We start from the raw sequence: 22,595 nt of genomic DNA on the forward strand, positions 1-22,595 counted from the left end.
ACTGCATACAAGTCGCAGATGTGTAATAACTTCACGGGGGATAATTTTTTCTCCCCCTCACTAGTTTTCAAAGAAAGTGAGGAAGTTATTTCTCACAGAGAGAAAAATGTGAAAGTGAGAGGCAGTCTTTTAAATGTAACTGAAGATATATTTAACTTCAAAAGTTATGAGGTTCCCCTACCAGCCACACTGGATGTTAAAAACAGCACAAAACTATAGAAATTAGATTATATATACTATAAATACATAAAGACAAACCAAAGAAACAAAACAGAGTCAAGGAATAGACCCAAAATACACTTGGGAATTTAGTATATGCTTAAAGTGGTACTAGATATTGCAGGAAGGAGAAGCTGTTTAGTAAAGTGTTGGAATAACAGTCTAGCCACTTAGAAAAAAGAATAATAAGCTGAACTGTTCTTTTACTCCTTAACAAAAATAAGCTCCAAGTAGATTAGAGGTTTAAATATTAAAAACTAACCCACAAAATCCAGGAGCCACTCAAAATTAATAGGCAAGCATCTGTCCAAATTAAGCAAAAAAATAAAGAATAAGGAGGAGAAGACACAACTAATAAACAATATTAAGAACAGGAAAGGAGTCAAAGCTGCAGATGCCACACAGAATGAACATAATTTTCAAATTTAGATTAGTAAACAAATTCATGCAAAATTACAAAATACCAAACTGACTCAAGAAGAAATAAATAATCTGAATATTCTGGTAAACATTAAACAATTAGGTCAAGAATGTCCCCACAGAGAAATTATCAGATGCAGATGACTTTATAGGCAAAACTCAGAAGAGCCAAGAAGGAAATCCATCCATTCTTACAGATACTCTTTCAGAGATGAGAAAAGGAAAGACCTTTCCCTGTGGTGGTAAAATCACTGTTTAGCAAATACTCCTTCCTTCACACTCCCTACGTCCCTGATGCTGGATTTAACCATCCAGTTTTCACCAGTGGGCAGAAGTGATGCTGGCTCAGTTCCAAGCGTGACCCTTAAGAAATAAGTGAGTGTTCCTGCTTCCCCTTATAGGATTTTCCAGTCTCCACCACTGGACAACCACACCCCAGGTAAGTGCTGCTCTTCACTCTGGACCCCAGAGTAAGACACAGAGAGTACAGAACTCAGACCTCCAGTCTGCATGGAAGCCAAGCCAATTCACAGATCCATGCCCCAAGGCAGCCACCCCAAGGCAACCCGCAGATACACAGCAAGAGACAAATACTACTGAAGACTGTGGTGAGGAATTCTGCTTTACCACATAGCATTATAGAAGTAGTGTAGGGATGACTGAAACATTCCTATTCATTTTGCTGAACTACCGTAACTTAACAAAGGCCATACAGAAGAGGGAAACTCTAAGCTACTAGCATTTATAAATACAGAAGGTAAAATTTTAACAAAAATGCTAGTAAGCTGGATGCAAGAATGTATTTTTTTTCATGTTATTTGCTGTGACAATGTATTTTTTCCAAAAAAATGTAACATCAAAAAGCACCACCAAAAAGCTGGGAAAACTGGACATGGTACATGTCAAAGAATGAACACTCCCTAAAACCATGCACAAAAATAAACTCAAAATGGATTAAGGACCTAAATATAAGGCCAGCCACTATGAAAATTCTTAGATGGAAACACAGGCAGAACATTCTTTGACATAAATTATAGCAAGATCTTTTTTGATCCACCTCCTAGAGTAATGAACACAAAAAACAAACAAACAAAAAAACAAATGGGATCTAATTAAACTGAAAAGCTTGTGCACAGCAAAGGAACCCCTAAGCAAAACAAAAAGACAACCCTCAGAATGGAAAAAAAAAAAAACTTGCAAAATGAAGCAACGGACAAGGGATTAATCTCCAAAATACAGAAACAGTTCATGTAGCTCCATATTAAAAAAAAACAACAAATAACCCAATCAAAAAAAAAGGGGGGGGGGGTGGTGGAAGATCTAAAGAAGACATACAGATGGCCAAAAAGCACATGAAAAGATGCTCAACATCACTAATTATAAAAGAAATGAAAACCAAAACTATAAAGAAGTATCACTTCACACTGGTCAGTATGTCCATCATCAAAAAATCTACAAACCAAAAATGCTGAAGAGGGTGTAGAGAAACGGGAACCCTCCTACACTGTCAGTGGGAATGTAACTTGGTGTAGCCATTACAGAGAAGAGTACGGAAACTCCTTAAAAAGCTAAACATAGAACCACCATATGGCGCAGCAATCCACTCCTGGGCATATACCCAGAGAAAACCATGACTCAAAAGATGCGTGCAGCCCAGTGTTCACTGAAGCACTGTTTTCAACAGCCAAGTCAGGGAAGCACCCTAAATGTCCATGTCCATCCACAGAGGAACAGATGAGCAAGACGCAGCACATACATACAATGGAATCTTACTCAGCCACAAGAAAGAAAAAGAATAACACCATTTGCAGCAACATAGACTGGACCTAGAGACTGTCCTACTCAGCAAAGCAAGTCAAACACAGAAAGACAAATCTCACACGATATTGCCCACATGTGACTAAAAAAAGGGTGCAGTCTAACTTACAACACAGAAGTAGAGTCATGGTTGTAGAGATCAAACCCATGATTACCAGGGGATAAGAGGGGGAGGGATAAGCTTGGAGACTGGGATTGACATACATACACAATTACATATAAAATAGATAACTAATAAGGACCTACTGCTCTGGAGAAGGAAATGGCAACCCACTCCAGTATTCTTGTCTGGTAAATCCCATGGACACAGGAGCCTAGAGGGCTACAGTCTATAGGGTTGCAAGGAGTCGGACACAACTAAGCACCTAAACAAGGACCTACTGCGTAGCACGGGGAGCTCTACTCATTACTCTGTAATGAGCTGTGTGGGAAAAGAATTAAAAAGTAAGAGTGGGAATGTATATAAATACAAAACTGATATACCTTGCTGTACAACTGAGACTAAGACAACATTGCAAATCAACTATACGCAATACAGCTTGTAAATAATGAAATAAAAAACCAACACCAAATACAGAACAAGGATTTTTCTATAAAAATATAAAAAGAAAATTTTCCCTGATGTAGAGCTCCCCCTCCAAAAAAAAAACAACAACTCAGAGTATTCATTATATTTAATATACAATGTTCAAGATTTTCTTTCTGTGTTTAAGGACAATATGAATGCATGGTATCATCATTTCTATTCAACATAATCCTAGAAGCCATGGTAAATAAAGAAAGATTTTTTAAAAGAAAAGTTTAAAAGATTGGAAAAGGAAGAAATAAAGCTGCATTTATTTGAAGATCCTCACTGTCTATATTGTCTACAAAAAATTCCCATCCCTCAAATCTAAAGAAGAGAAAGAATCAGTAAGAATTAACCTGGCTGATGAATTTAAAAATATACAAAACCTAATTCAATTTCCATACATTAGCAAACAGGTACACATGTTTATTAAGAATAATCAAAAAAAGATATATGGAAAAAATAATAAAAAGTTATTTAAAAACATTAACAAAGTCCTAAGTAAATGGAGCAATATACTGTGGTCTAGAATAGTAAAACCCCATAAAAATGTCAATTTCCCAAACTCACCTCTAGATTTAACATAATTCTGATTAAAATCTCAATAGGCTTTCAGAATGTCACAAGTGATTTTACAGAAAAGATAAACAAGCCCAAAATAGCCAACAATCAATGAACAACAATGACATATGGGAGTTCTCTTGTCCAGTTATTAATAAGACATCTTACGAAGTTACAATAATTAATAAAGTATGATATTGGCATGGAATAGCCAAATTGGTCAATTCCAGAATTGAGAGTCCAGAAAGAGAGAAACACACAAAGAATGCCTAATACTTAGCAGTCACCTCTGATATGTGTTATGTTCTTTACCTTCATGACAATGAGGTCAGCATTAACCATTCCCATTCAACAACCTCAACAAGGTTCAAATTCCTTAGCCAAGAAATGTCAGTACTAGAATAATTCATTCCTAAGTTTCCCAGACCCAAACACACCAGTCCTTTTCACCATCTGCTATGTTTAGAAGAACAGTTTGCAAATAAAGCAAGACAAAGGGCATGTGTGCTAAGGATGCTGCTGCTGCTGCTAAGTCACTTCAGTTGTGTCTGGCTCTGTGCAACCCCATAGACGGCAGTCCACCAGGCTCCTCTGTCCCTGGGATTCTCCAGGCAAGAACACTGGAGTGGGTTGCCATTTCCTTCTCCAGTGCATGAAAGTGAAAAGGGAAAGTGAAGTCGCTCAGTCATGTCCGACTCTTAGCGACCCCATGGACTGCAGCCCACCAGGCTCCTCCGTCCACTGGATTTTCTAGGCAAGAGTACTGGAGTGGGTTGCCATTGGATGGGAGCCCCACAAATACTGAACAAAATCCTTAGCAGAAAAATAGGCAGCACACAGCAGCTGCCAGCAGAATTAGGCAGTGATCGTGGTTAAGAGGGGTTAGGAAAAATGCTCTGCCCTTCTGAGCACATCACACTGAGCACATCACACTGGAGCCAGACCATGAGTCCACTTAATTGAGAAAGGTATATTGCAAGTCCTAGAGAATTAAGGGCCATGGCACTGAAAGATGCGGGCTGATTTATGTGGGTCACAATTGGGGGAAAAACACACACACACACACTCAAATGAAAAGACAGGCACTCACTCTCAACTGGGAAAAAACAAACAAACAACTCAAAACTCTAAAAGAAACTACAGAGAACAAAACTCTGTCTTCAAGTAGTTATGGCCCCCAAATCATCAGGCAGAGGCATATATTTAGCACTCTACATATATAAGAAGTTGTTAGAATTTAAAATTGATTAATAGAAATGCTATTTTTAAAGAACTATAACAGAGTAAATTAGGAACATCATGTCCCATAAAGTTTGTTTGTGATGAGCCATAATTCTCTGGTTGGGCTCTCAAAAACTTATTTAGTTACTCCTATTGAAATTCCTATTAAAATGTTTTATGCTCTCAGCTCACTTAAAAGCTTGATATTTCTAGGAGTTTGTTTATGCCTAACTTCCATGAATACAGAGGGAATCATGCTTTAAATAAAAATGAAATACCAAAAAAACATGGCATTTTAAAGGATGAAAATCAAATTAAAATCTAAATTGCAAATCATCTAACATGTATAAGAAAGCTAAATTAGAACTCCAAGAAGTGCTGAAAGGGAATATATTTTTAAGGATCATAAACCAAACTATAATATTAATTGCAATAAGAAGCTTATTTAAATGAAAAGCCCCCAAAGTAAGGATTTCATAAGCAATGTTTCTAATTTATATGATTCACATGCTAACATTTGTTTCTGTCTTTTACACAGCTAACCAATTAAAGCATATTTCTAAAGAATTAATTTTATTTGCTGGCAATTATTTGTTATCTTAGCTATAATTCTGCGGCTTTTCAAGCAACAAATAAATGAGTGTGTTACATCTGGAGGAGAAAACACAAAAAGTGATTGTATAATATTTGAATACATACAATTACTGGTATGTAACATTCTAATGAACATAATTAGCTTTGAAGCAGTTCACACAATAACTGTTAACATTTGTGTCAATTTAGTAGCAGTTAACGACAGATGTCACAAAGAACTGCTACTCCTTTCTTTTATAAGTGAAATGTAAAAAACCTTTCCAAAAAAGAAACGGCAACCTCAATGGATACTCAAAACTCTCTAATCAATAAAGCGCTACCCTGGCAGGCTTAGAGGGCAGACCTTGTAGTTTATTCCAAGGATCTACAAACTGGAATATGGGCACCTTAGGGGGAGCACAGTATAATCAAATGGGGTTTAGGAAAAAAAATAGAATACCAGTTTGTTTTCTGTCTCTTCTTTTTGTCGGTTTTAGTCCATAAGTTGGCATTCAGGCTGACACTCAGCTGATATGCACCAGTGCTGGTGGCTAAAATACTTCCTTACAGGATACCAAACAGCCATTGCCTCAAGCACTCCAAGTACATCCCACCTCTCCCATCACCTAACCCAGGACCCCCGGACCTCTCCATGATGAGGCAGCTACATGATGAACACCTGACAAAGGGAGCTGCCTCCAGGCCCCTGCTGAAACCCTAAAATGTTCTAATGATTTCCTAGTGGAGACTCACAGGTCTGTTAAAATATTTTTTAGTACCTCTTCTACCTATGTGTAAATCATTTTAAAACATGGTCACACATTAGGGGATGCATACTCAAAATGTTTTATTGATGGTGTGAGCCAGCAAAAAATAGTAGAGGCCCAGCAGGCATCCTCTGCCTTTGTTACACATGGGCAAACTATAGCAAAATTTGGCAATGGCAAATAAATGATTGCAACATTAGTCATGTTTTCTGTAAAGCAGATGTTAGTATCCTAAAGGTCCAAGCATACAGGCACTGTGCTACACGAGACACAAACTGTCAACCCAAAAGGATGCAAATTGTATACCTAACATAAAAAGATGACTCATGAACCTTTTGCATAATCCAATGAGAAGAATGAAAGGAAAGTACTTGGGGTTTCTTTTTCTGGATGCTTTTTTTAAAAATTATTATTTAATTGTTTAGTGACATCATTCCTAAAAGAGTACTTCATGTTGAAAACACCACATTATCCTTTCCCTACAACTTTACATTTCAAACACACTTCATGTCTTTCAAATTATCCTGCATAAAACATAGTAGACCTGCAGTTATCTGAAAACAATCAGAGAAACTTATCTTTATCAGTCCAGCTTCATCAATTCCTTCAACCATAAACTGTAGATCATGTACTCAATAAAACTCAAATTTCCTGGTTTAAATGAACACATCAGTTTTCTACTCTTGGACAAGATGGCAACAACAGTTAATACTGTTACTCAGTTCCTGTGTGTTCCAAGGACCTTAATATATACCATCTCACTTGATTCTAGCAACAACCACACTAAAATAGGTACCATTAATATTCCTCCTTTTCAGAGGCACAGAAAAGTTGTGTTCCATGGTCAAGGTGGTACAGTCCAGATGCCAACCCCAGTAGCCTGGCTTCTGAAGTCCACACTCTTAAACACGACTCTAAACTGCCTACAGCAATTAAGTTCTAAATCAAGTGCTTGTAAAAACTGATCACAATTTAGATAAAGGCCACCGAAGTACACAGTCTCTCTGGGCAAGGGGAAAGGGCTGACCCAAGGTCTATTGCATCCATAAAATTTTCCAGTTTCAGGATTTATTTTCAGAAGCAAGGCTCTCAAAGGTCAATTAAAATGTAGAGAGGTCCTATGGGCAAAACCTAATATAAACCCATATTTTACCTAGTGTCATTTTTAATAGCCCATCAAATGAAATATTTTAGGCTCATGTCTTTATCAGCTATAGGTCATTTTCCTGGGCTCTTTAGGCAATCAGACCATTTGGAGATGAGGAGGGGAGTGGGAGAAGGCAAGCAGAGAGACCCTTACAGTTTCATGTGATAAATGCTTTGGTTTGGACATGTACAATTCAAAGGAGAATTAATGTGAGGGTGTGGAGAGACATCAGGGAAGGCTTCCTGGAAGAGGAAGTGCATATGCTAAGGTACAGACAGGTATTACCCTGGCAGAAAGAAGGGAGGTGCACAGAGAGGTGTTTTCTTTCTAGAACAGGGAAGGGCATGAGATGAGGAATCTAATACCCTTTGGGGAATGACAGGTGGTTCATGCCTGCCCTGGTTATCTAGCCAAAATTTAGACGCACTTGAAGATGAGAAACCCCCTGACCCTCCATCAGGTGAATCTCTCAAGGGGATGGATGTTCCAGCAAACGGGAAAAGTGTAGAAGTTTCTTAATGGTTTTTTGATCAGAGCCATGTACAAAGGGAGACAAAATGATATGACTGGTTCATATTATTTACAGACTAAAACACCACTGCTCGTTATAGGATCAAAAAAGAAAAAAAAAAAGCAAATGAGTTACACTTAAACAGACTAGGAAAGAAACCTACTTAACTCAGCACCTATATAAGTTAAGCAGGAGGCATCTATAATGAGAGAAAATCAAATAGGTTTCATGTAATGAAGAGATTTCACAGGAGTTCTAGAAGAAGCATATATACATACCCAAAATTTTCTATACATATTAAATTTTATATAGACACTAAAAATTTCCTATTAAAGAAATACTTTGTTAATATATTAAAAAGGAAAGCACACAGGTAAAAGAAAGAAGAAACAGAAGTTAGGGATCTAAGGAAGCCAAACTGCAGGAGCACCAGGGCTTAGGATGACAATCAGTCCTACTCTGAGGTCAGGATTACCAAAACTGAAGCTAGAGCTTTTTTGTCTTTTCAGAGATTTGTAAACATGCTGTCTGCTACCCAGAACCCATTCTTTCTTTTTTCAATTGAAGTATAGTTGATTCACAACGTTGTATCAATCTCTGCTGTGCAGCAAAATGACTCAGTTATATACACACATACATTCTTTTTTATATTGGTTTCCATTATGATTTATCATGGGGTATTGAATACAGTTCCCTGTGCTAGCCACAGTAGGACCCGGTTGTTTATCCATTCTAAATTAATGGTTTGCCTCTATCAACACCAAACTGCCAGTTTATTCCTCTCCTGGCCTCCTTAGCAACCATGAGTTTGTTCTCTGTGTCTGTGAGTCTGTTTCTGTTTTGTAGATAGGTTCATTTGTGCCCTATTTTAGATTACACATACAGGTGATATCATATGGCATCTGTCTTTCTCTGTCTGACTTACTTTGCTTAGTACGATGGTCTCTGCTGATATTGTTCAGTCATGTCCAACTCTTTGCAACCCCATGGACTGCAACATGCCAGGCTTCCCTGTCCTTCACTGTTTCCCAGAGTTTGCTCAAATTCGTGTTCAATGAATAGTTAAATTCATCATCAATGATGCCATCTAACCATCTCATCCTCTGTCACCCCCTTCTCCTCCTGTCCTCAATCCTTCCCAGCATCAGGGTCTTTTCCAATGAGTTAGCTCTTCATATCAGGTGGCCAAAGTGTCGGAGCTTCATCTCCAGCATCAGTCCTTCCAGTGAATATTCAGGGTTGATTTCCTTTAGGATTGACTGGTTTTGATCTCGTTGCAGTGTAAGTTTGATTAGGTAACATTTGCTTAGTTTTGTTTTATTTCTATTGCCTTGGGAGGCTGACCTAAGAAAACACTGGTACGATTTATACCAGAGAATGTTTTGCCTATGCACTCTTCTAGGCCTTTATGGTGTCATGTCTTATGCTTAAGTCTTTAAGCCATTTTGAGTTTATTTTTGTGCATGGTGTGAAGTGTGTTCTAACTGCATTGATTTAATGTGGAAATAGATGGGGAAACAGTGGAAACAGTGTCAGACTTTATTTTTTGGGGCTCCCAAATCACTGCAGATGGTGACTGCAGCCATGAAATTAAAAGACGCTTACTCCTTGGAAGAAAAGTTATGACCAACCTAGATAGCATATTCAAAAGCAGAGACATTACTTTGCTGACTAAGCTCCGTCTAGTCAAGGCTATGGTTTTTCCAGCAGTCATGTATGGATGTGAGAGTTGGACTGTGAAGAAGGCTGAGCACTGAAGAATTGATGCTTTTGAACCATGGTGTTGGAGAAGACTCTTGAGAGTCCCTTGGACTGCAAGGAGATCCAACCAGTCCATTCTGAAGGAGATCAGTCCTGGGATTTCTTTGGAAGGAAAGATGCTAAAGCTGAAACTCCAGTACTTTGGCCACCTCATGCGAAGAGTTGACTCATTGGAAAAGGCTCTGATGCTGGGAGGGATTGGGGGCAGGAGGAGAAGGGGACAACAGAGGATGAGATGGCTGGATGGCATCACTGACTCGATGGATGTGAATCTAAGTGAACTCCGGGAGTTGGTGATGGACAGGGAAGCCTGGCGTGCTGCGATTCATGGGGTCACAAAGAGTCAGACATGACTGAGCAACTGAGCTGAACTGAACTGAACTTCCCCATCACCCTTTGTTGAAGAGACCATCTTTTTCTTACGGTATATTATTGCCTCCTTTGTCATAGATTAATTGACCATAGGTGTGTTGGTTTATTTCTGGGCTGTCTATTCTGTTCCATTGATTCATATGCCTGATTTTGTACCAGTGCCACACTGTTTTGATAACTGTAGCTTTGTAGTATCGTTTGATGTCTTGGAGAGTTTTATCTCCTGTTTCCCCCCACCCCTCAAATTTCTCTGGCAAATATGGATCTCTTTTTAAAAATTAATTAATTTATTTTAATTGGAGGCTAATTACTTTACAATATTATAGTGGTTTTTGCCATACATTGACATGAATCAGTCATGGGTATACATGTGTCCCCCATCCTGAACCCCCCTCCCACCTCCCTTCCCATCCCATCCCTCAGGGTTGTCCCAGTGCACTGGCCCTGAGCACCCTGCCTCATGCATCTAACCTGGACTGGTGATCTGTTTCACATATGGCAATATACGTGTTTCAATCCTATACTCTCAAATCATCCCACCCTCACAAATATGGATCTCTTATGGCTCTATGTAAATTTTTGGATTATTTGTTCTAGTGAAAAATGTCATGGGTAATTTGATTGGGATCACATTAAATCCATGGATTGCTTTGGGTAATACTGCCATTTTAACAACATTAATTCTTCTAACCCAAGAGCATAGGTTATCTTTCCATTTCACTGAATCCTGTTTTGTTTCCTTTATTAATGTTTTATAGTTCTCAGTATGTAAGTCTTTCAGTTCCTTGATCGGGTTTATTCCTAGTTTTTTTATTTTTCAGCACAATTTTATTGGCACCTGTTCTTTAAGTGTTTTCTTTAAATGGAGGTTGATCTGCCCTGAAAAATAAAATAATGTATTTATTATATCACAAATAGCTAAGCTGGACCTGTCACATGGCTCTGCTCTTAAAAACTAAATCCCCAATAGTATGTCAAATCACAAAGAAAAGACCTCATAATCCCTTAAGCTATTATTAACATCCAGTCAATGAACCTAACAAATACAAAGACTATTTCCTTATGACTAAAATGCTTGAAGGTAACAGCTTTTCCACCCAAGAAACTTCCTAAGGGAAAATGCATCACTTGATGGGGTTTTTGAAGTAGCTCCCGAGCTACTTCATGCAGACATTTTTCCCACTAAAAGATGGTACAAATCCTGGTGACCTCCTATAGTTCAGATTAAATTAGAAATCCTTCTATCACAGATACCCATGAGTTTCCAGCTTTTCATGCGGTCCTTTGCCTCCCTAGAGGCTAGAAACATCACATTGAGAAGAAACTGTCCATGTTAAAAATCACTGTCCATGACACATTGTTCACTTTATCTACCACTCCTCACTTCATTTTACTATGTACGTAGCTCCACTATGCCTTGAAGCTTGCCCAACCAAAACCTTCTAGGACCTGCAGCCCATATCATTCCTGAAAGTCTAGGAATACACTGCAAACTCTCCAGCCTGTAATCTTCTACTTTGTTTTCTAATTTCTCAGAAGCCTCATTTCAACTATATTAGAAGCTGCTTAAAACTCAAGACCATGTGTGACATCTTTTCTATATAGGTTTTAATACCAGCTGTATAACAGAGACTCCACTAATAATCAATTAACTGATTAATGAGCATAATAAAGAATACACTGATTCAGAATCCAGTGCCACAGATTGATACTGCGGGTGCCGATAAACTAGGAATAAGTATAATTATCAATACTGCTAATTCTTAGCTAACCAGCCAAGTATTCTAGAAAAATAAGGTAGGAAAGATACTGAAGTATGTTAGATTTTCCAAAGCCACAATAACCAGGACCTTCCTAAGAAGTCCATGAATTAAAATAATAATTTTTCACTTCTCCCAAGAAAGGAAATGTTACATCCCAATACCTTCCCTCCCCCAAAGCACCGTCTAATTACTATGAGTTTCTTGGTTTCTAACGGTAGAATTCATTCGACACACTAAGATAGCAAAAAGGTAAGTGCTGTAATTTTACCACGAGGGCAAAAGGACACCAGAAAGGTCAAGGCAAGGAGCCCACCAGAGAGGCACCTGTCCACCAGTGTACCAAGGGATGCTTCTAAGATGGCAGCTATGCCTACTTCACCACCTTTACCTCCACCATCATCTCCCCAGACACACAACCCAATCAAATTCTTGACAGCCCAACCATTCAACCAGTCTGGGCTTCAGGAAGCAGAACAGGAGCATCAGTTCAGTTCAGCTTAGTCACTCAGTCATGTCTGACTCTTTGCGACCGCACGGACTGCAGCACGCCAGGCCTCCCTGTCCATCACCAACTCCTGGAGTCTACCCAAACTCATGTCCATTGAGTCGGTGATGCCATCCAACCATCTCATCCTCTGCCGTCCCCTTCTCCTCCTGCCTTCAATCATTCCCAGCATCAGAAACTATCAAAAGTTGAATTAAGACCTCCTTATGGGAGCTTCCTGGTTGCTCAATGGTTAGGATTCTGGGCTTTCACTGCCAAGGCCTGGGTTCATTCCTGGTCAGGGAACTGAGATCCTGCAAGCCATGTGGTGCATCCAAAAAAAAAAAAAAGAGAGAGAGAAAAGACCTCCTCAACATTTCTTTAAAATCTACCATTATCTAAGTACTAAACAGTACATACCAGGAACTACCCTCAGTGCTAAAGATACAGTGAGGATAAGAAAGCTGGAGTGCAGCACTCTCCATTCTCTGGATCATCTCATCATGCTTAATAGGCAGGTTGGTCAGGTACTGAAATAGGTATGCCAGTTGGGTAAGTGGGTAGGAAGTAAAACCTATGATCTCTCTCTCTCCCTCTTTCACACACACATGGTATTGCTGTTATAAATCTGCTTTGCTCCCCTCTATGATGGTCAGCAATTAATAGAGAGCATGCATTTCCACCCTGTAAATCCCATAGAATATTTATTGGTGCCATCCATCTCATGGACTCTCAAACACCTTTGATAAGAAGTCCACACTTGACCAGGCTCTTCAGGCACACCCACGCAGAGAGCCGCTCCAGCAGGCATTCTGTCCTTCCCAGGAAGGACAACACATACATAAAGTAATGAATTTTTTTTAACCTCTGCAAAATGTAAAGAAGAGCAAACTGGGGCTGAAAGTTTTAAGTGACTACTTCCAGGAATTCAATTTCAGAAAAAACTCCCCCCTTCCAAATAATTAGCAGTTCTTCTTCATTCATTCACTGAATCACAATACCATTCACCTGTTTCCTGCTAATTATTCTCATGGCACCCAGGCATGTTTAGAGTAAGGATGCACATTGAGAGTATCTTTTCACAGAAGCAGGAGTTGAATTACAGCAAGGATTTTATAGTTCATTTTTAAGCTGATCTTTGATTAATAGACTCCTGATAAACCAATTACTCTGTGGATAGGCCCAGGTGAGCCCACAATGAGATTTATCTTCATGGATTAGGCCTGATCTATAAGAACCTGCTCAGGGGTCCTTACTGCTATTTCAGCCCTGAGTTACGAAAATTCATCCCTTTACTATCAATAGAACCTAGCTCAGAGGGTAATAACTAGGAGATGTATTACTTCTGGAATACAAGCACTCCTGAGACTTTGATTATAATGTCCACAGCTGAAGGCACTATTTCACAATTGAGATTACTATTTTCCAGATGAAAAAAACTCTGAGCTGTGGAATAACGCCTTCAGCTACATACATTGTAATCACACTCAGCAGTTCTTGTATCCCAAGAGCAATACAGGTTACCAGTAGTTGGGCTGGTGAGCTGTTTTAGGGAATGGAAGGAAGAAGTTGGAGGAGAAAACATAGATAATCCTAATTTCATATTTGTTTTATCTGGGGGGACTTTGGCGTAAGAGTTCAACACGTACAAAAACCATACCAACTTCACTAAAAAGAAAAAATACATTTAAAAAAGTAATTATTTCTCACCTAACAAACCAGCAAACTTGGTTTTTTTAGAAGTTCAGGGTGGGTTTTTTTGGGGAAAATTGACTGCTGGCCAGAATATAAAGAGACACAATGTCTCAACTCAGTCGCTGTAATGTGTATGCTCAGTCGTGCCTGACTTTGCAACCTGACTGTAGCTCACCATGCTCCTTTGTTCATGAGATTTTTCAGGCAAAAAACTAGAGTGGGTTGCCACTTCCTCTTCCAGGGGATCTTTCCGACCCAGGGATAGAACCCATATATCCTGCTTGGCAGGTGGATTCTTTACCACTGAGCCACCTGGGAAGCCGTATATTGATTTCTCAATATATGGAAGCACAAAGTTGCACAGTATTCCTAGAAACAATTTAGCAAGAGTACGGAAAACCTACATCATGCTCATATCATTTGCCACATTAATCCCCTCCAAGAATCTACCCTGACAAAACAACCAGAGGTGAACAAAGACTTATTAAAAGCCTGCTCATTACCATTATTTTCAATGGATAAAACTTGGAAATAACCTAAAGGGGGAAATAGTATAATAAATTGTGAGAAATCCATACACTGGAATATTATGCAGCCTTTAAATTGAGTCATAATGGCTAAGGAGAAACGCTAATTCACGTTGCATGCTACAACTTTTGTTAAGCAGTTTATCCAAGGGCATTCAAATAGTTCCTACATCAATATTTAACAGACACCCTCTCAGAGTTAACTAATTGGACTTCGGCTCAGGTTTTTGTTTTTGAGTTATAAGGCCAATGAAGTATTGATATAATATTAAATGACTGCAAATAAAGTCTGTACCCTACATAAATGCTGACATTTTGTCGGTACATGCTGCATGAATTTAAAAGGAAAAATGCACTTTCGCATACGTTTAGTGAATTTTCCCTGACTCTTCATAATGCACTTTTGCAAATGGAAAAGATGAATATTCATTAAGGCTCTCTGAATATATTACAGTTTAAATAGTTTGGTTTTAATATTTATAATACATCATGAAACATAATTTTTCCATTAAATGAAATGGATACAGTGTCAAAAGAGGGCCACTGAAGAAACATAAAATTATACTACTTAACCTAATATTAAAAATTGAAAAACAATATTTGAAAGTACTTCCACTCCTCAAAACAGTTAACTGTTCTTAAAAAAAAGAAAAAAAAAAACTTCCAGTTTGTGTGGTTGGTGAATTTAGAGTGAAAATAAGGAAGAAAGAAACCACAAGCTGGTCTGTGCTGTCCTGTGCTAACTCGCTTCAGTCATGTCCGACTCTTTGAAGCCCAGTGGACTGTAGCCTGCCAGGCTCCTCTGTCCATGGGATTCTCCAGGCAAGAATGCTGGAGCGGGTTGCTATGCCTTTCTCCAGGGGATCTTCCCGACCCAGGGACTGAACCCACATCTCTTCTGTCTCTTGCACTGGCAGGTGGGTTCTTAACCACTAGCATTCACAAGCACGCAAAAAGCTAAGGGCCAAAAGGTCAAATTCCTACTCAAATCAAAGGATCTGATTTCCTCCATTCTGAGAACACCACTTCAGCTAAGACCACCTGACAACCCCCAAGAAATATTTTTTCTACCAACCCCAGGAACGCTGACATCAGCACTTCTTGAGTCACAGATGCTGTGCAAAGCAGTGCACAAGAATTTGCTCATTTATTCCTCATTTTAAACTTATGAGGCAACCAGATCCACCAGCCCCACCTCATAGATGAAGAAACTGAGGCTCACACAGCCAATAAGTGGTAGAAACTGGAGCTGATCTCTAAAACACTCTGCTTCTCATTGTCCAACTGAATAATTACAGTTTAATTTCTGAACACAGTTTCCAAAATTAACTACTCTCTGGCTTGAGGAATATCTTCTTGATTAGGCTAAACGATATAAACCTAAAAGGTAAATTACAGATTAAAAACAAAAAATAAGTCTGTTCTAGGGCACTTAAAAGGTAAAGAAAGGAAATATATTTACTTTTACATTCAACAAGCCTTCACTGAGCACCTATTATGTGCCAAGGACTGTTCTAGGCCCCAGGGAAACACTCAGCGAAACAGAAAGAACTAGCTGTCCTCAAGAATTTTTCATCAGAATAATAGGAGATAAACAATAAGCAAATCATGTGGTATATTGCAAGGAGATAAAGCTATTGAGAAAAGTGAGGTGTGTGGCATGCAGTGAGGGAAAGACTTTCAAACAGACCGGTCAAGGAAGTGCTCAATAAGAAAGAATACGACAGAGATGCTCACAAGAATAAAAACAGATGAGCCACACGGCTCAAATCAAACAGAAAACTGTTGAAAATACTGGAAACTAATTTTCACTGTTTCCGCCATCCATCTACCACTTCAAAGAACAAAAGAAGTGACTATTTCTTATGATGGTTACATATACCATTTCTAAACTTTAATCACCAGGGCTTACAACCTTATTTTCCTACGGACAAAATAAGTTACCCCAGGTCCTGCTTTGCCTCCTGAAATTTCCATCTTTCTTACCAGAAAGCAGCATCTGTATAAATCCCCTGCTTTTCGACGACTATGACTTCTTTGATAAACTACCCATGTGTGTGGGGAGGGACAGAAAGATGGAGGAAGCAAATGGGGAAATGAGTTTTCCCCTCTTCAGATTAATGTATACGAGGTATACGTCTGACACTTCATCAGCACTCCCGGCTGGTGCCCCAGCAGGCGGACACTGGCTGAGCATGTATTCTGCCAGCTACCAGGCTGCTTAGGATGAATTGGAATGTGCCATTTATCAGAAATGCCCAATGTGTCTGGGAGAAGGAACACACTACATTTAGCATTGCCAGGGAAAACTAGATACTTCCGGCTAGGAATTAATCTCCTCCTTGAGAAGGTAGTTAGCATTACCTTGAAGCTTGCCTATGGCATTTAAATCACACTAGGTCATGCATTTACTGAAACTCATACCTCCCCAACCACAGCCTTCATTTATATCTTACTAACATATGACAACCTCTCAGATTGAGGGTCTATACTTTCCCCACATGTTCTATTGTTGTCTTGAACATAAAACTGTGATATCAAGTGTAATCCTGTCATTTAGACATAAACCGCGTTGACTCTGATTTTACTAACTTCTCCACACTTGAACATATGTGTTGTCTCAACTTTCCTCTTCAAAGAATCAACAAAATACTTAAACCAATGTGACTGCATGACTACTCACAAGCAAGTTAAGGAAACTTCCTTGAATATGGACTGTGATAATTTCTTCATTTTGTCACCGTATTTTGTCAGCAGCTGACATGGAACTTTCAATAGCGTGCCGGTGTACTTCCGTTGTGTCTGACCCTCTACAGTTCTATAGACTGCAGCCCTCCAGGCTCCTCTGTCCGTGGGACTCTCCAGGCAAGAACACTGGAGTGGGTTGCCACGCCCTACTCCACGGGATCTTCCCAACCCCGGGATCGAACCCATGTCCCTTATGTCTCCTACACTGGCAGGAGGGTTCTTTACAACTGAATGGGATTTGGTCCATTACATGGACTTTGAGGCTAATCACGATTATAAGATGTGCTGGACAGCAAAACCAAAAATACTTCAGATAGATGGTCTTAATTAGATACCCATGATAGCATACAGAATCGCATCATCACTCCAGCCTTGCAACTAAAGGAATCTGTCACTTTCCACCAGTGATTATTCATTCCATCAACATTATTTACTGAATGTCTCCTATATGCAAGGTGTTATGCTAGGAACAGTGAGGAGCAGAATGTCAGATCAGACAGGAATTCTTCCCTCAAGGAACATGCAGTCTAGCAGGGGGATATTAGGCATAAACACAAAAAACTAAAACAAAGGTGGGCCTTGATAAACGCTAAGAGTCAGAAGGAAGGTCAGCTTACAGCTCGAGGACGAGGGCAACGGGGCTTATAGTGGCCAGGAGAGAATGAGAGTGAAGCATGTTCTATTGGTGGCTCAGACAGTAAAGAACCCTCCTGCAATGCAGGAGACTCGGTTTCAACCCCAGGGAATGGCTACCCAGACCAGAATTCTTGCCTGGAGAATTCCAAGGACAGAGGAGCCTGGTGGGCTACAGTCCATGGGGTTGCAAAAAGTTGGATACGAATGAGTAACTAACAATTCTCATGTTCTACTGTACAATGCACTTCCAGTAACATAAGGCTTATTTTGAAGATAAGAAAAAGGGGGATAGAAAGGAAAAAGAAAAAGGTCTAATAGATATATATTAATACTCCTTCAGTATCATTCTCTATCAAATCTGTTAGGTGCAATCGGCATAATTTAGATATAAGCCAATCCAAGAAACATAGACTAACTTGAATGACTCTGCAAAGGGCACAAAAAAACAGGCAAAGTCATGAAAGTATACTGAGTGACATTCTGAAATAAGTGACATGGCAGAGAAACCTGAGCAAATTGCTGCCGAACAATGAGGAAATCAAGACGGTGCTCTGCCTGGCAGCTCTCCTCCAGCTGCTCCTGCTCATGAAATGCCAGAAGGTAGGGGACAGAAGACGTGGTCCAACAGCCTGCAAATGGTTTTCCTTAGACAACAATTAGGAAGCAAGGAAACCTCTGAAGAAAAGATATGATGAGGGTGACATTTTAAACCTTCACTGTCTAGTAGTAAATGGTCAGTCACCATCTGGCTTTGGTGCCACATGTGATTTTTACTCTGGCTAATATTTGAGGCTTGCTAGGTGCCAGGTACTATTTTAAGTTTGCTTCTTATGGTATTTTAACATTTTCTCTAGCTTTGCTCCTAAACCCTATAAATACTTGCAGGGTAAATAAGCTGATAAGTGACTCTCTGATAAGAATGCTATTCTCCTTGGTTTTGTATCTTATTTCCAAATATCTTAGGTCACCTGACGTGCTTTTATCAATGAATCAATCAGTTTCTAATCTGAGTACATAACTACCAGTATTAGACACATTACTTTGTGGTAGTATTGTTTTAATTAGAACGATTTACTTGGCAATAAACATACAGGATTATCTATTTATGTGTAAGAATAATATTGTAGTGGCCCTCAAAGCACTTCTGTTTAAAAAAAAATAAAATCACTTATTGTGAGGAATTTCCTTCTTTCCTTAAAAAGTAAATGCTTACAGTAAAATAACCTTTTAATAAAATTTCTCAAGAAGGAAAAGTAACTTTGAACTCGGGGATGGGATGGGGAAAAATGCTAAAAGGCATCATTTAACTGAACCTTTAAAAAGAAGCCCCCAAATTTTCCGGAGAAGTAAAAGATACATTTTGATTTAAAGACCATAGTCAATTTTGAAGTCATAAAATATCCTCAAAGAAACTTTTCAGGAATAACTATCCAGTATGTTCAGAATCTTTATGATTCTGGAACTAGAAACAGTGAATTTCAACGCTGAATTCCAGAGACTGTTTAATAGGTTGTTACGTCTTGCAGTTTGCTGAAGAGCTAATAAAATCTAAGAAACTAAGGAACATGCTTAAATGTATATAGCTACCTAACAACAAAAGCAGGATTAGAGGTTAGACCTAAATCAGATCTCTCTACATTACTGAATGATTTCCAAATATCTCACATAATTTATTATCAGTGTATAACATTATAAGGCACTGACATATCATTTGCATCACCATCAGTAAAGGATATTTCAAAATCTATTCCTATACCATATAACCCCACCACCAATACAAAAGCAACCTGTATAGACCTGTATAGGCTGTGACAATGGTTAAAGCTGAAAAGTAATGGGCCCACAGGAAAGCAAAATTCTCATAAGCATCATGGTTAAAATAGTCTATATTACTTTTTTTTTAAGGAATGTTGGAGCCCATGCTGCTAACAGATGCATAAATATTTATGCCACGTGCCAACCTGTAGGTGTAGAGAGAGTGCTGGAGCTGAAAATAATAACTATTTTCAATGATTCCAGAAGAGAAGGAGCCAGGCAAGAATCACCAATGAATATGGAATCCAAAGGAAATTTTTGATAAGAAGAAACATGCTTAGATGGCTTCAAAGTGTCTCCCTGCCAAAGGCTGATTGGCCATAAAGAGAAAAGTTCTAACTATGTGGAGAAACCAGCCAATGCCTTGTCTGGGTGAAAAAAATTACCATCATAATGATGGGCAGATGGACGTATCATCACCTGCCCATGGCAGGGCCTGAAAGGTCACAGCATCACCAATGTCACATTGTGGGCTGGAGTGCAAAACCCAAACCTCACTGTAAGAAAACATCAGACATACCAGGCCATTGTCATATGAGGAATATTCCTTCAAAAAATGGGGTGGGGAAGTCACTTAGTCTTCAAAACTGTCAGCGTCATAAAAGGCAAAGAAACACTGGGGAGAGTTTCCAGATTAAAGGATAATTAAATACAATACATGACCCCAGAATGGACCCTCTACTGAAGGAGGGAAAATACTCGAGAGGACATTATTGGGCCAATTGATAAAAATGAAATACAGATGGCGGAGCAGATAAAAGACTTCTTTCTTGCATAAATTTAACGTAGTTACCTGTGATAACAAAAGGCCATGATATATATAACCTATTCTCAAAGAGTTCAAAACATTATACGTGAGTGTATATGCATACACACGGAGAGAGAAAACAGCACAGCAAACAGGCAGGAGTTAATACTCAAACCCAGGCCAAGGACCAGCTGGCGCTGTGTGTATTTGTCTTATTCGTGCAACTTTCCTGTAAGTTTGAAATCATTTTCAAGTAAGTTCTTTTAAAAAAAGCTTAGAACCATTTTCATTTCTTTCGAGGGAAAAGTTGAGACGGAGTTAACTTTACAAAAATATTCCAACTTAGGTTGAAGGGGAGAATCTGGGAAAACCCAGCACGCTGGAAACAAAACATTTCAGTGTCAAATCTGTGCTTAACATTAAATGTAGTTTTAAGTTCAAATCTAGTACAATCAACTCAATAAATGTAGACGTCCCTACGTCGGTGGTGAGACGCAGCAAACCTAACCAAGGGCAGACAGAGCCCGAGGACACTCACCAGGCTGGCGGTGAGCGAGGGCGCCGACTGGCCAAGGGCCTGGCTGCGCATGCGCACGAGGTTGGACGTCTCCGCAGAGGTCGCCCAGGCTTGCCCAGCAGCCGGGTTTGGAAGGAGATACCTGCCTGTTGGGGATAAAAAGAAGGCAGTATGAGCAGTGGGTAGAATAGCGGTGGTTCTGTAGAAATCCTTATATACCATTTCAGCCGTATGTTATAATTATACTGTATAGCAGCCGGAAGCAGATTGTGTCAAGTCGGGAGATTCAGTTTTAAGTTGTGATCCGAAGTTCCCACATAAGCCCAGGTGAGTCTCTTCATCTCCAGAATTTGTAGGGCAAGAGGAAGGGTCTTGTTACTATGCTGAGGAGTTGAGGATATATATATATAAACATGAGAAGAATCCTCAGCATCATAGAAATGAACATGTGCATTTAGAAATGTACTTTTAAAACAGCTAATATGGAAAGTGATATAGGAATGCACTAGGAAATGTCTACGAAGCCCATGACCGACAAAAGGAGGAGCTGGAAGTCTTTCAAGGTGAAATGGGGCCGGTGCCCTTTTCTCCCAGCTTCTCTGCCTCTGAAGCTACTGGTGTTCATCCAGCTGTGTCCACAGGACAGATGATGGTATCCATTTGCATAAAGCGGGACATTAATGTCAGTGTAGGTTCAATGAGCAATTTATATCGACCTTGAACTCATATATATGTGCATGTCTTTAAAAGTCAAACAGCTGAACCAACTCACATTGTATTACTTCTTCAGTACACGGATTAGACTAATTATCAACACATAAGATACACACCTTTATGTTAGGATGGGCATGAATAGTCACATAGTGATGAAGCTCAGTAAAAACAGAGACCATGTCTGACATTTTGCTGTAGCACAGTAATTGGTCATAGCTGGTACTCACTAAATATTTGTTGAATGATGAAAGAACAAGTGGACACTTCTTTCCCAAAAAACACATGAAGGCAATGAAAAGACAGTAACCAAACCGTAGATTTTCCTCTACGGGTTGCATGTATGAGGACTGTAGCTTCATCCCTCCAAGATTCATGAGGACCGTGGCCCATGTGGCTGGTAACCCTGCAGCAGGAGTAACATTGTGCCTGGTGTTCTCCCCAGCAGGTCTGTTCCTTATAAAAGAACCCCCATATCTTTCTTTAAGCATGCACTTCACAAGCATTCACTGGTTAATAACTATTGATACATAATAACAATTGAAATATTACTAATATATTGAAATATATTAACTATTGAAATAAATTGAAATCTATTAACATATTAAATGGGCTTCCCAGGTGGTACAGTGGTGAAGAATCCACCTGCCAATGCAGGAGACACAGGAGACACAGGTTCTATCCCTGGGTCAGGAAGATCCTCTGCAGGAGGAAATGGCAACCCACTCCAGTATTCTTGCCTGAAAAATTCCAGGGACGGAGGATCCTGGTGGGCTTCAACCCATGGGTTCGCAAAGAGTCGGTCACAACTGAGCATGCATGCACACACCATATTAAATATGTGAGAATTCATATATTCTGGCAAGACAATAATTTTTTACATACAAAAATGCTGACTGCCCATTCTGACCCCCCAAACTAATTCCATCACTTATTCACGACCTTCTCCAAGCCTCAGGTTCCTCAGCTGTAAAACAGGGGTAAACTTATAGCGTGGTGCTAAAAAAAAAGAA

The 22,595-nt window shown here is 39.4% G+C and overlaps 1 protein-coding gene across 1 annotated transcript in view; it reads right to left on the reverse strand.

Moving 5' to 3' along the window:
- The window catches only part of MAST4 (microtubule associated serine/threonine kinase family member 4), a 614,194-nt gene that overhangs the window by 389,733 nt on the left and 201,866 nt on the right, over window positions 1-22,595 (reverse strand). Inside the window, exon 3 of the mRNA XM_052659092.1 lies at window positions 20,893-21,017. Coding sequence (XP_052515052.1) covers window positions 20,893-21,017 — 125 coding nt within the window. The remainder of the gene's footprint in view (window positions 1-20,892; window positions 21,018-22,595) is intronic.

This window comes from Budorcas taxicolor, chromosome 20 (assembly GCF_023091745.1).
Source record: "Budorcas taxicolor isolate Tak-1 chromosome 20, Takin1.1, whole genome shotgun sequence".
In the NCBI taxonomy this organism is placed as follows: Eukaryota; Metazoa; Chordata; class Mammalia; order Artiodactyla; family Bovidae; genus Budorcas; species Budorcas taxicolor.